This window comes from Oncorhynchus clarkii, chromosome 12, assembly GCF_045791955.1.
Source record: "Oncorhynchus clarkii lewisi isolate Uvic-CL-2024 chromosome 12, UVic_Ocla_1.0, whole genome shotgun sequence".
NCBI classification, from domain to species: Eukaryota; Metazoa; Chordata; class Actinopteri; order Salmoniformes; family Salmonidae; genus Oncorhynchus; species Oncorhynchus clarkii.
In genome coordinates, this window is record NC_092158.1 from 10,231,582 (window position 1) to 10,247,005 (window position 15,424).

General features: G+C 43.1%; 1 protein-coding gene across 1 annotated transcript in view; it reads right to left on the minus strand.

The window, feature by feature from the left end:
* LOC139422691 (potassium/sodium hyperpolarization-activated cyclic nucleotide-gated channel 1) overlaps positions 1 to 15,424 on the minus strand; it is a 159,919-nt gene that overhangs the window by 17,430 nt on the left and 127,065 nt on the right. Inside the window, exons 6-7 of the mRNA XM_071173904.1 lie at positions 11,545 to 11,785; positions 1,023 to 1,187 (exon numbers count right to left, since the gene is read on the minus strand). Coding sequence (XP_071030005.1) covers positions 1,023 to 1,187; positions 11,545 to 11,785 — 406 coding nt within the window. The remainder of the gene's footprint in view (positions 1 to 1,022; positions 1,188 to 11,544; positions 11,786 to 15,424) is intronic.

Genomic DNA, 15,424 nt, shown 5'->3' on the forward strand with positions numbered 1-15,424 from the left:
AATGTACACAACACAACGACGGGAGAGAGGGACAGAGACAGTTCGCGAAAGTATACCTTATCTATTTTGAAGAACTAGAAAAAGTATGTTGTCAGACAGCTCTGCAGCATACCGAGGCAGGTTAGCTAAATAGGATGACTACAGACAGTATAGTATGGGGAGCACATCACGTTAGATGGTCTGGCTGGCTGCTACTGTCGGAGCAGAGATGAGAAGATGACTTTAAGGAATGAAAAATAATAAAGTCATCAAATATAGAAAGTAAATAATAAAAACACAACTGAAATAATTGACTAGTTCATAGTGATTTCTATTGATTTCTACTCAACGTGGACCTGACCGAGACAATGGAATATTTTCAATGTTTTGGCAATTGAATGTTGACTTTTTTTGTCTTTGGAATTTCCATAAAAAAATGTCTAAAATCAATGTAACGTCATTATTTCATAATGCATTTAATGCAAAAAATAAATAAATCGAAATCGAAAATCGTCATAATTTTTTAATAATCGAACCGAAACCGAACAGACCTGAAAAAGCACTAATCGCTCAGCAATTACAAATCTCACACCCTCCCGGACAGACAGATCTCACATCCTCCCAGACAGACAGATCTGACACTCTCCCAGACAGACAGATCTCACACCCTCCTGGACAGACAGATCTGACACCATCTCGGATTGACAGCGACATGCACTGCCTTCCATTTATTAATAACATAAAACTATCAACGTTACAAATGTAAACAATTATTGTAAAGATATGTTATCAATGTAAAACATTTTATAAAATTAAGTTAACTTGATGGAAAGAGAGAAGGAAAGAGCATACAGGCCATGCATCACCATGGCAGGCAGACAGACAGAAATACAGACAGACAGACCGACCATCAGACAAGGTGCTGTGAAGGAGGGCAAACACTATGAAGACAGTCACATACACATGGCACGGCACAGGCAGGCCATGACAGTGCACCAATCCCCACAGTAGAGTAGCAACACAAGGCATGGTCACGGTCTTACCGATGCGGTCCAGGCGGTCGATGGCTACGGTCTCGAAAGCGCGGCGCATCATAGGGTACTCTTCCAACACCTCGTTGAAGTGATCCACAGAGAGGGAGAAGAGACGGCAGTAGGTGTCAGCGCGAACGCTCGCCGTGCGTCTCCCCTTCGTCAGCAGACAGATCTCTGCAGAAACAATACAACAACAGAAAACGCACAATCAGACTCTAGCTTTGTGATGCCCCTGAAATAATGCTATATTTCTTTTTTGGTCATGACAGAAGGACACATTTCCACACACTTTCAAAAGCTCTCCAGTTTTATTTTGCAGGGAGACCATGGGTCGGGTATTCTATATTTATCTCATTACTACTGGGTGTGAGTACACTCTTTCTAAGCACTTTCTGTTTCGGTCTCTATGCTGTCTAAGGTCTGATGGCCAAAATGCGTACATCCATTGTCAGTAATACATTATTTACGAGTGTTGCAGATCTTTGACAGACACACAGGGAGGGAGGGAAGCAATGGAGTGAAAAATTACAGCCTTAACGAAGATCAGCTCAAACCCAATCTGAGGTGAAGAACCTCCAACATGGGACAAATGACCATATAAATGAAGAATGAAGTCCAAGGTACAGCTGGTTCTAATGCACACAGCCTTCACCACTGCATTGTCACTAGAGCAGTGGCGAGTCAATTCATCACGTTGTCACTTTGAGCTAATGATTCTGAAATGTCAGTGTATGTCCAGGCCCGGGCTGCTGCTGCTGCTACTGCTGCTGTCTAGCATAGGCGTGTACAGTACAGAGAGTCAACTGTATCGACACAGTGATTCAAATCTAACACAGAGAACGGCCCCTGTGAACTTTGATTGCCTTTTGAAGATGATTTCTTTGTTGAGCCGACATCCTGACATCTCAACGATCATATTGCCTTTTAAAGTCTATCACCGTGCACAGGTATAGATAACCTGTGTTGGATTGACTCCCAGCCTGTATGTATCAAGTGTAGTTCATATACTTCAGCTTCATATTAAAGTGGTAGAAGACCCTCTTCTGATGCCTTGTCCCTGGCCCTTATCTCAGACCTTCAGATGGTATGTATAATATGTTAGCCACTGGGAAATTATGTGCTAGTTCTGTAATTACTGGACTCTGCCCTTGGACATGTTACCTCTCAAATTAGACGCAACTCTTGGATCTAATTCAGTCAACGTAAAGATTTCCCCCTGCTGCAAGATTTACCCTGCTACAAACTACTGTGGGGTCAACCATCCTAATAGACCTATCAGAAAGACAGCTCCCTATCAGAAAGACAGCCCCCTATCAGAAAGACAGCCCCCTATCAGAAAGACAGCACCCTATCAGAAAGACAGCCCCCTATCAGAAAGACAGCCCCCTATCAGAAAGACAGCCCCCTATCAGAAAGACAGCCCCTGAGAAAGTAAACCCATCTTGTGCCCAGTGGCTAGCTGATGCTAGTTTATGAAAGCATTCATATTTATTGCTAGTGTGTAGACAAACATGTCCCAATACAACAATATCTTCTTCAAAACAATAAGTCATATAAGTCACAGTGAAAGGCACATGAATTCTTGGACGTTTGTTTGAGGACAATGCCCTTGACATTCACAGCCTAGATGTCTACTGTGAAAAGCGTTAGCTGCTATAGAGCTGCCTGCCATAGCCTGCAGGATGTGAAAACAGGACTCCCAAACTGTGAGTGTGAACAAGGTGTTAGTGCTGTTATAATAGAAAAAGCTCCTCATAAGTGCGATCTCTGTTGGCACAGAGAGAATCCATGTGGTGCTATGAACAGAGGCTTCAACACTGAGCATCCTATTCGCTCTATAGTGCCCCTTAGGGCTCTGATCAAAAGTAGTGCACTATATAGGAAATAGGATGCCATTTGGGACACACAACCATACCCCCTCAGTCTCTATAATCGCTTCACACTAAAAATAATGAGCTAGCTTAAAGAAATACACTCAACAGAGAGAGAGAGCAAAGAGAGAGACAGCAGAGAGAGAGCAAAGAGAGAGAGCAGAGATAGAGCAGAGATAGAGCAAAGAGAGAGAGAGCAGAGAGAGAGCAAAGAGAGCGAGACAGCAGAGAGAGAGCAGAGATAGAGCAAAGAGAGAGAGCAGGGAGAGAGACAGCAGAGAGAGAGCAGAGAGAGAGAGCAGAGTTAGAGCAAAGAGAGAGACAGCAGAGAGAGAGACAGCAGAGAGAGAGAGAGCAGAGAGAGAGAGCAGAGTTAGAGCAAAGAGAGAGACAGCAGAGAGAGAGAGCAGAGAGAGAGACAGCAGAGAGAGAGAGCAGAGAGAGAGGGCAGAGTTAGAGCAAAGAGAGAGACAGCAGAGATATAGCAAAGAGAGAGAGAGAGCAGAGAGAGAGAGAGAGCAGAGAGAGACAGCAGAGAGAGAGAGCAGAGAGACAGCAGAGAGAGAGAGCAGGGAGAGAGACAGCAGAGAGAGAGCAGAGAGAGAGAGAGCAGAGTTAGAGCAAAGAGAGAGACAGCAGAGAGAGAGAGCAGAGAGAGAGAGCAGAGAGAGAGGGCAGAGTTAGAGCAAAGAGAGAGACAGCAGAGATAAAGCAAAGAGAGAGAGAGAGCAGAGAGAGAGAGAGCAGAGAGAGAGCAGAGTTAGAGCAAAGAGAGAGACAATAGAGATAAAGCAAAGAGAGAGAGAGAGAGCAGAGAGTTGGAAATACATTGCAGCAGAGAGAGAGAGCAGAGAGTTGGAAATGCATTGCAGCAGAGAGCAGAGAGAAAGTTGGTTTCATCTGGAGTTAATTGCATTATTTGACAGGTGGCAACCCAGAGAAAAGGAGGAAGGTTAGTAGTTAGATGCCTGAGTTGGCGAGAAATTAGAAGGTGTTTCTGTCACTCTCACAAATTAGCGGACAATCAGTTAGCTTAGCTCTCCTGTCCTCCGGGTGCTTCCCAAATAGCACCCTACTACCTATACAGTACAATACTTTTGACAAGGGCCCATAGGGTTCAGGTCAAAACTATTGCACTAGGAATAGGGTGCCATTTGGGACAGATTCTCTCTCCTTCAGGGCGGACAGTGTGGGAACAGAGCCAGGGCACCCAGCACTGTAGAGTCGTTATCTGGACTACAAGCTGATCTGGGTTTACATACTATTAGAAATCATGTTTGATTGAGCTTGACTGACACAATGGAACTAATAGAATAGTCACAAGGAGTGTAAACTACAAATCACGCCCATCTGGCACTCCTGTTAGGCTAGAGCAAACGCTCGACAGATCTGAAAGGTTTCAAATAGTATCTGAGCCCAGATCTGGTTGGGAACGGGGTATAGCCACCCAGCCTTGAGGCGTAGACATCTGGACAACCAGGCTTGGAAGTGTGAGACCTGGGAGAGTGTGATTAGCACGCTAACTATAGCTAGTTTGTCGGCAGGACAGAGTGATTAGCATGCTAACTCTAGCTAGGTTTTCGATACAACAGAGTGATTAGCATGCTAACTCTAGCTAGTTTGTCGGTACAACAGTGTGATTAGCATGCTAACTCTAGCTAGTTTGTCGGTACGACAGAGTGATTAGCATGCTAACTCTAGCTAGTTTGTCAGTACGACAGAAAGTCAGACTCAGGAGTGATTAGCATAGCGTTCCTGGTTAGTATTCCATATTAGTGTTGGTTAGATTTACTTTTAGCATGCTAATACTATCCAGTAGCATTGGGCGTAGCTAGCCGGCTTGCATCAGTGTTATGGCCAGGTCCTCTGTCTGTCTTTGGCTAGATCTGGGGCTATGTTATGCTGCTGATAATGTGGTTCAGTGGAGGGGAAGTAGTGAGGTTTCTGACTGGACCAGCTGCTCTCAAGTCAGCTCACTACCTAATGCCATACTTATGCAACGACCAACAGAGAGAGGGGAGGGGGGGGGTATCACTACCCACCAGATGGGCAGCAGGCCGGAGCAGGTGGCTGGCATCAGCATAGCGTGGCAAAATGACGGGCTACATACACACACACTCACACACACCATTCATGCTGCCTCAAAATGAGTGGAGGCTCTGTTTCATTTCAATTTGATTTCTATTCCCGTTTGGGGCTTACAGTGCACACCACCATCACACACAGCATGATGCAACTAAACAAAATTCACTGGTGACAGGAAATAACCCTAGGAAGTGTCCCAAATAGCACCCTATTCCCTATATTAGTCTAGGTCAAAAGTAGTGCACTATATAGGGAATAGGGTTCTTTAGGGCACTGGTCAAAAGTAGTGCACTATATAGGGAATAGGGTTCCATAGGGCTCTGGTCAAAAGTAGTGCACTATATAGGGAATAGGGTTCTTTAGGGCTCTGGTCAAAAGTAGCGCACTATATAGGGAATAGGGTTCCATTGGGCTCTGGTCAAAAGTAGTGCACTATATAGGGAATAGGGTTCTTTAGGGCTCTGGTCAAAAGTAGCGCACTATATAAGGAAGAGGGTACCATTTGGGATACATACATAGTGTGCAGCGCAGGAGCAGGACAATTATAATATACACAAAACAACCCCTAGAAGGAGCCTCTAACTGTCCCTTCGCTGTGACCCATTTGAATTACAGCCTTCATTTGCCCCCTGGTTCACCTTCCAAAGTCACTGGTCTCTAGGCTGCCACGAGTCTTGCTCATAAAAAGCACAGGCCCTCTCACTGCAACTACTTCTACTATTCGTCTCTGTCACCTGGCTGCCCTGCCAACTGCTATAAGATACTTGTTGTGTAGAATAGAATAAAATAGAATAGATACTTTATTGTCCATTTGGTTCGAATGGAAATGTGTCTTTCACCTTTTCCCCACAGGTGTGTATGAGCTACCTGAGAGGACCAGAGGACCAGAAAATCATAAAAGACTGTGAAATGGTCTCTGTAAAATACTGTAGAGTACCTGTGAAATGGTCTCTATAAAATACTGTAGAGTACCTGTGAAATGGTCTCTGTAAAATACTGTAGAGTACCTGTGAAATGGTCTCTATAAAATACTGTAGAGTATACCTGTGAAATGGTCTCTATAAAATACTGTAGAGTATACCTGTGAAATGGTCTCTATAAAATACTGTAGAGTACCTGTGAAATGGTCTCTATAAAAGACTGTACCTGTGAAATGGTCTATAAAAAACTGTAGAGTACCTGTGAAATGGTCTCTATAAAAGACTGTAGAGTATACCTGTGAAATGGTCTCTATAAAATACTGTAGAGTACCTGTGAAATGGTCTCTATAAAAGACTGTACCTGTGAAATGGTCTCTATAAAAGACTGTAGAGTACCTGTGAAATGGTCTCTATAAAATACTGTAGAGTACCTGTGAAATGGTCTCTATAAAATACTGTAGAGTATACCTGTGAAATGGTCTCTATAAAATACTGTAGAGTACCTGTGAAATGGTCTCTATAAAAGACTGTACCTGTGAAATGGTCTCTATAAAAGACTGTAGAGTACCTGTGAAATGGTCTCTATAAAATACTGTAGAGTACCTGTGAAATGGTCTCTATAAAATACTGTACCTGTGAAATGGTCTATAAAATACTGTAGAGTGTACCTGTGAAATGGTCTCTATAAAATACTGTAGAGTATACCTGTGAAATGGTCTCTATAAAATACTGTAGAGTATACCTGTAAAATGGTCTCTATAAAATACTGTAGAGTATACCTGTGAAATGGTCTCTATAAAATACTGTAGAGTACCTGTGAAATGGTCTCTATAAAATACTGTAGAGTACCTGTGAAATGGTCTCTATAAAATACTGTAGAGTACCTGTAAAATGGTCTCTATAAAATACTGTAGAGTATACCTGTGAAATGGTCTCTATAAAATACTGTAGAGTACCTGTGAAATGGTCTCTATAAAATACTGTAGAGTGTATCTGTGAAATGGTCTCTATAAAATACTGTAGAGTATACCTGTGAAATGGTCTCTATAAAATACTGTAGAGTACCTGTGAAATGGTCTCTATAAAATACTGTAGAGTACCTGTGAAATGGTCTCTATAAAATACTGTAGAGTATACCTGTGAAATGGTCTCTATAAAATACTGTAGAGTACCTGTGAAATGGTCTCTATAAAATACTGTAGAGTACCTGTGAAATGGTCTCTATAAAATACTGTAGAGTACCTGTGAAATGGTCTCTATAAAATACTGTAGAGCAGGGGTGTCAAAGTCAAATGGACGGAGGGCCAAATAAAAAAATCAGCTACAAGACGAGGGCCGGACTGTTCGAATGTTCATTGAAAATTTTTTAAATGACGCATATAGTCTAGTGAACCTAATTGAACCTACTGAAAACCTAACAAATATATTACAATATGATCAGATAAATAAAGCAATATTTTCTTATGGCTCTGTCAGTAATCTTTAATTTTCAACAGACACAAAAGACAAATTTCCTTTATATAAATATCCCCATAACATGAACATTAAATGAAAGAAACCGGTATTCAAGGCACCATCAGTAGACTATATTTTCTATTTTAGCAAAAGTGGGCTAAATTTACTTCAAAGAAAAAACAATAATAGCAATTTTCTATCATCCACTCAACTGAAATATTTTTAAAATATAATTGGATTGAAATACAAAAAAATAAAGTGCAAAAATCTATTAATCAAAAACAACACTTTGTTTAAGGAGAAGTAACATGCAGTGAAAACAAATATTAAATTTTAACTTTTAAACTTGAACTGAGTAAAAACTCTAAATATGTGATTGCACAGTAATGTTCACTTGTTTGAGGTTGAGGGTGATACTTGGTGGTGTCCCATCTTTTCCACAAGTTCATCAATGTTCGGGGTAAGGCTCTGAGCTGAAGAAATCCTCAGAATTGAGTGGAGGTGTTCAGCAGTAAGTCGACTTCTGTGTGATGTTTTGTTCAGGTTCATCAAAGAAAACAGTTGTTCACACAGGTATGTGCTGCCAAACATAGACAACGTTTGAGCAGCCTGGATGCGCAGCTGGGGCATTGTGCCGGGGAGGAAACGGGCGAACTCCGCAGCACCCACTGCCGCATATTTTGCCCTCAGTGCATCATTGCATTGGAGGTCAATCAACTCCATTTGGAGGTTTGGTGGTGAGCTTTCCACGTCAACAGCAAATGGGTTACCGAGCAGTTCCAACCTGCTTTTTTGTGCTTCAAAGTCAGCAAATCGGCGTCGAAAGTCAGCGGCAAGCATACCTATTTTATCAGCCAACTGTGTGCTCGGGAACGCACTGGTAGAGAGCTTCTCTTTCATGGTCTGGCAGCTGGGAAAGTGGCTCAAATTTTCTTTCCGCATCTGCGTCTCCCACAGAGTCAGTTTGGTTTTAAATGCCTTCACTGTACTGTACATATCAGAGATGACACGATCCCGACCCTGCAGCTGCAAGTTTATTGCATTCAGATGACTCGTAATGTCACACAGAAAAGCCATTTCACACAGAAACATTTCGTCTCGGAGTTGTGTTGTGTCTTTCCCTTTGCTGTCCAAGAACAGACAAATCTCCTCACGAAGCTCGAAACATCTTTGAAGCACCTTTCCCTGGCTTAGCCATCGCACCTCTGTGTGATAAGGCAAATCACCATGCTCCGTTTCTAACTCCGTCAGAAATGCCTTGAACTGGCGGTGATTCAAACCTTTGGCTCTGATAAAGTTAACTGTGCGCGTGATGATGCTCATTACATGCTCCATTTTCAAGGCTTTACCGCACAACGCTTCCTGGTGTATGATACAATGATAAGCTGTCAGCTCACCTGTCGCGTTTTCCTCTTGCATCTTTTCCCGTATCTTCGCCACCAGTCCGCTCCTGTGTCCACACATCGCAGGTGCTCCGTCGGTTGTCAAACCCACGAGTTTTTCCCAAGGCAGCTCCATCTCATTTACACATCTTGACACCTCTTCATACAAATCATGCCCCGTAGTTGTGCCATGCATAGGACGTAAAGCCAAAAACTCCTCTGTCACGCTTAGGTTGGAGTCCACTCCGCGGATGAAAATTGACAACTGGGCAATGTCAGAAATGTCGGTGCTCTCATCCACAGCCAAGGAATATGCAATAAAATCTTTTCCCTTTTTCACAAGCTGCTCTTTTAGATTGATGGACAACTGGTCTACTCTCTCGGCAATGGTGTTTCTGCTCAGACTCACATTTAAAAAGAGTTGCCTTTTTTCTGGGCAAACTTCGTCACAAACTTTAATCATGCAGTTTTTGATGAAATCCCCCTCCGTAAATGGCCGGGCTGATTTAGCGATCTCTTCTGCCAAAATAAAACTGGCCTTGACAGTTGCGTCCGCGTGTGTGTCCGCGTGTTTCGTTTCATAATGTCGTCTCAGATTATACTCTTTCAGTACCGCCACACTTTCTCCACACAGAAGACACACAGGTTTTCCAGCTACCTTCGTGAACATATACTCCGACTCCCACCTTGTTTGAAACCCCCGGTTCTCAGTATCCACCTTCCGTTTTGCCATTTTTGATGGGTATCTGAAAGTTAATTTTACTGTGATGCTGACGACTGCTGTGCCAATAAATATTGAAATGAAGCAGCCTACTGCTCGGTGCGTCACCTTTGCATTGTGGGAAATGTAGTATTGGTGCGTGTAAAAGATCTGCGGGCTGCCGGCTTGCTGCGGGCCGGTTCTAATAATAAATCAAGATCATCCCAGGGGCCGTAAAAAACCTTCTTGCGGGCCGGATGTGGCCCGCGGGCCTTGACTCTGACATATGTGCTGTAGAGTGTATCTGTGAAATGGTCTCTATAAAATACTGTAGAGTACCTGTGAAATGGTCTCTATAAAATACTGTAGAGTACCTGTGAAATGGTCTCTATAAAATACTGTAGAGTGTACCTGCATAATCGTCTATAAAATATGGGGGCGTTCAAAGTAGGCAATCAGAGTTGAATGACACATTAGTGAATATCAGGCAGTCACAACAAAACAATATAACGTCGGACAGCTTCTTTAAATCATTCATTTGGAACTTATTTTTATAAGATGTCTTTAATAAATCTTAACAGAGTTACCTGAACAAGTTTGTGCAGTCACAATTATATACCCCCTGCAGCTTGATCTGACAGAGATACACAGTGTGTAGTTAATCACCATTGACCAACTGCTGTTAAATTTAATTACAGCGGGAGTCAGTCATTATACCCTCCTATAGGACCCCATCTTACGTTTCTAGTCACTCCCCTTGGTCCACTGTGTCCTGATCAGATGCAGTCCTGTCTACTAGAGTTGGAGTTAACCCTACTGTCTACAGTGTTGCTTTGACATAAAGGCTAAACAAAATCTGGGAAGTCATACTAGTGGATGAATCATTTGATTACAATACAGTACATTTGCTTATCTAACATGCATCAAAAGCAAGGTATGATACAGTTTTTTGATTGCTTGGCTGTAGTTACCTGTTTTTAATTCAATTAATCGTTTCGGCTAAAGGACCAACGGTCTTAAATTATTGGACGTGAGGTTGTTCAGACAGCTGGGGAGTTTGAATGAAAAAACACTCCACTGATTTGTTATTTGATTCATTGCTTTTCCCCCCTAGACAGGCCATATCTATCTGGAGGATTGCATGAGGCATGCAAACCACACAGCCGGAAGATATTCTTAGAATCCTAAATCGTCTTTCCGTAGAAGGGGGTGAACTTGGATTAAATGAAAAATGTAACATCACATCCCTTTTCTAAGAATAGTTCAAACCTGCTTCTCTCTCTCTTTCATGACATAAATGAGACGCCTGAGAAAATGTGGCAATGTAAACACTTGCCTTTAAATAAAAAAATACAACGGCAAAATATTTGATAGTTTTGTATAACGTGCTAGGGAGATGGGGGGGGTTTCTTCCTCAATTATGCAAAAGGGACATTCTCAGTTGGCTGCTGCTGCAGAGCCCGAACGCAGAGCAGATAGCCATGCGACCTTTGTTTGTCCTCTGGGTGCTCTGAGCCCTGATCCTGAGCTTGGCTTGTCTCCCCTTCAACCCCCTCTACCCCGCCTTCCACCACCCCATCCAGATGAATTTTATATAATTGTAGAAGCTAACTCCCATCCCCCCCCAAAACATTAATCTACATCGGCAGTGATGGGACTTGACAAACATTGAAAGTAGAGGAACTGAAACTGGAGAGATACTGCTGACTGAGTGTTGCATTCATATTCACTTTATACCCAGTGCTTAATATGTGTAAAAACAGGATACATCTAAATGGATGGGAGTGGGTCTGAGTATGCATTTAAAGGGGTTTGTCAGGGTTGGTTTAAGAAATGCTCTCTTTTCATGTTTAAGCTTGGTACCTGTTTTCACACGTTTGATCCCTATGGCTAACCTTACACTTTGGCTCTGTTGGACAAATATCCATTTCCAATAGAGAAAAGGTACTGCAGGTAACACACACACACACACACACACACACACACACACACACACACACACACACACACACACACACACACACACACACACACACACACACACACACACACACACACACACACACACACACACACACACACACACACACACACAAAGTCTTTATTTCCCCTACGTACCTCCAAAATAAGAGCCATCCGTCAGCTTCATCTCTTTGTTAAGCTTGGTGATGACACTGGCCACACCATGTTGGATGAAGTACATCTTCTTGCCCACGGTGCCCTCCCTGATGATGTAATCGTTGGGCTGGAACACCTCGAACTTCAGCTTGCTCAACATGCCCGTCACGAAGTTGGGGTCCGCGTTGGCGAACAGCGGCATGGTAGCCACCAGCTTCCGACAGTTGAAGTTCACAATTTCCTGGGTAAAAAAAAGATAGAAAAATATAGTTTTAGATGCATTGTTCATAATAAATATTGTGAAAACTATAACAAAGGCGTTTGACAAAAGTGTCCCTTTCTCTGATGGATATGAACGGTATCTGTCAAATAGGGCAAATTATTTTCCTTTCTTGACCCCCTGCTAGTCCTTCTTGATTACATATAGCTGCTGTCAGGCTCGAACGTCAGGACAAATAAGAGTGGTGATAACGGAAAGCCTTGGCGAGTTCTCCAATTACTTTTTGTTATTGGTTATGTCAAATGCAATTTGTTATAATACTCTAATGGGACACGTCCAAGTTCAACATGCAATCTCAACATTCATCATGTCTCTGCATTGGAATGGATGTAATATCTACAAAAACCCTTTTCATCACTCTTTGGGGTAACCTTTGGTGCTATTGTCTTTGATGATGATGATGATCATGACCTTAGTCTCTTCAGAAACAACAGGAGATTGTTTGTCATTCAGGGTTTGTTTGAGAATGGCTCTTCCAATGTTTCAGTTTGGTGCTTGTCTAAAGTATAAGGAAAATGGTACTCTAGAAAATGTGCAGAAACTTGTCTCTGATGATGATCTTGCCCTCAGCAGAGGGCAATGATCTCTCTGGTTATCTCAGACAACAGCAGGAGATTGTTTCCTATATGGGGGTCTGTTAGTGTTTACTGAGCAGTGCCTGCCTGCCTCCCCTCCTCTGTCTCTGTTGCCATGCAGACAGACTGACAGACAGAGCTTGGCCTTCACTGTTCCACTAACTGCTTACTCACTTCCTGTGAGAGATGATGACTCTCCAATGGGAGCATCTGAGCCAAGGATACATCAGCCAATCTCCTGTTCGGCTGAATTTTGTGCTGTTAGCTCAGTACTGAGTCAACAGCAGCAGTGGGTTCTGACCTCAATCATGCACAACGATTAATGAATTAGAAGCTCAGTATTCAGCCCGGCTTGGCCAGGATGGAGCCCCACTAGGGAAACAATCTTTAGACTTTATCTATTTAAAGCAGCAAACCTGTCCCATGGCAGCGGTGCCTGGCAGTATAAATAGCTGCCTAGCTGCAATGAAACGATGTCCGACCAGCTGCAGAAACCTGTCCCATGGCAGCGGTGCCTGGCAGTATAAATAGCTGCCTAGCTGCAATGAAACGACGTCCGACCAGCTGCAGAAACCTGTCCCATGGCAGCGGTGCCTGGCAGTATAAATAGCTGCCTAGCTGCAATGAAACGACGTCCGACCAGCTGCAGAAACCTGTCCCATGGCAGCGGTGCCTGGCAGTATAAATAGCTGCCTAGCTGCAATGAAACTACGTCTGACCAGCTGCAGAAACCTGTCCCATGGCAGCGGTGCCTGGCAGTATAAATAGCTGCCTAGCTGCAATGAAACGACGTCCGACCAGCTGCAGAAACCTGTCCCATGGCAGCGGTGCCTGGCAGTATAAATAGCTGCCTAGCTGCAATGAAACAACGTCCGACCAGCTGCAGAAACCTGTCCCATGGCAGCGGTGCCTGGCAGTATAAATAGCTGCCTAGCTGCAATGAAACGACGTCCGACCAGCTGCAGAAATTGTCGAGATGAAACTTTAACTGTTTTCTCACCATAGAATGAACATCATCATCACCACCCCCCCACACTCTTCCCTGATACACTGCCTTCAGAAAGGATTCATACCCCATGACTTATTCCCACTGCTGTCTTGCTTCTGAAGCTTAGCAGGGTTGGTCCTGGTCAGTCCCTGGATGGGAGACCAAATGCTGCTGGAAGTGGTGTTGGAGGGCCAGAGGAGGCACCCTTTCCTCTGGTCTAAAAAATATCCCAAATGCCCCAGGGCAGTGATTGGGGACATTGGGTGCCATCTTTCGGATGGGACATTAAATGGCTGTCCTGACTCTCTGTGGTCACTAAAGATTCCATGGCACTAATCGTAAGAATAGGGGTGCTAACCCCAGTGTCCTGGCTAAATTCCCAATCTGGTCCTCATACCATCATGGTCACCTAATCATCCCCAGTTTACAATTTACTCATTCATCCCCCCTCCTCTCCCCTGTAACTATTCCCCAGGTCGTTGCTGTAAATGAGAATGTGTTCCCAGTCAGCTTACCTAGTAACATAAGGGTTCAATAAAATACATTTCCAAATTTTGTTGTGTTACAGCCTGAATTCAAAATGGCTGAAATTGTTTTTTTCTTTACCCATCTACACACCATACCCCATAATGACAAAGTGAAAAAATGTTTTTAGATATGTTAGCACATTTTGCCTGTGCTTAGCTCCATTCCATTTGTTTTTTTTTTATCCTGAAACACTCCCCAGACCTTAACGATTACAAGCATACCCATAACATGATGCAGCCACCAGTATGCTTGAAAATATGTATTGAATTTGCCCCAAACATAACATTTTGTATTCAGGACAAAAAGTGAATTGCTTTTTGAAATTCACCGCTCGACTGAGGGACCTTGCAGATATTTTGTATGTGTGGGGTACAGAGATGAGGTAGTCATTCAACAATCATGTTAAACACTATTATTGCACACAGAGTGAGTCCATGCAACTTATTATGTGACTTGTTAAGCAAACGTTTAGTCCTGAACTTAATTAGGCTTGCCATAGCAAAGAGGTTGAATAGTTGTTGACTCGAGACATTTCAGCTTTTAATTTATAATTAATTTGTAAAAATTCAGAAAAACATAATTTTACTGACATTATGGGGTATTGTGTGTAGGCCAGTGACACAACACACTGTGGAAAAGTTCAAGGGGTGTGAATACTTTCTGAAGGCTCTGTATGTCTGGTTGTCTCTGTGGTGCTGTGTGCTTCCTGCTGTGATATACTGAGCTGAGATGAACCTATCTGAGCTGAGATGAGATTAACATAGCTGAGTTGAGATTAATTTAACTGACCTGGGTTTAGCTGAGATGAACCTATCTGAGCTGAGCTGAGATTAACATAGCTGAGTTGAGATTAACCTATCTGAGCTGAGATTAATTTAACTGACCTGGGTTTAGCTGAGATGAACCTATCTGAGCTGAGCTGAGCTGAGATTAACATAGCTAAACTAAATTTACCTGAGCTGAGATGAATCTATCTGAGCTGAGATGAATTTAACTGAGCTGAATTTAGCTGAGCTGAGCTGAACATAGCTGAGCTGAGATTAAACTAGCTGAGCTGAATTTAGCTGAGCTAAAATGAGCCTGGCTGAGCTGAGCTGTGATTAACCGAGCTGAGCTGAATTTACCTGAGCTGAGATTAACCTAGCTGAGCTGAGCTGAGATTAATTTAACTGAGCTGAATTTAGCTGAGCTGAGATGAGCCTAGCTGAGCTGAGATGAACCCAGCTGAGCTGAGCTGGGATGAACCTAGCTGAGCTGAGATGTGATTAACCAAGCTGAGCTGAATTTACCTGAGCTGACATGAGCTGAGCTGAGATGAACTCAGCTGAGCTGATCTTAACCTAGCTGAGCTGAGATGAACCTATCTGAGCTAAACTGTACTATGCTCTGGTCTCCTGGGATGGGATGAAATATGCATTCCTGTCCAGTTCAGTGCTTTGTGGATCTGTCTTGTTCTCAGTATTGTGGGCAAGACTGGGTTATCTGGGTTTCGCTTTACTGTGCTGTACA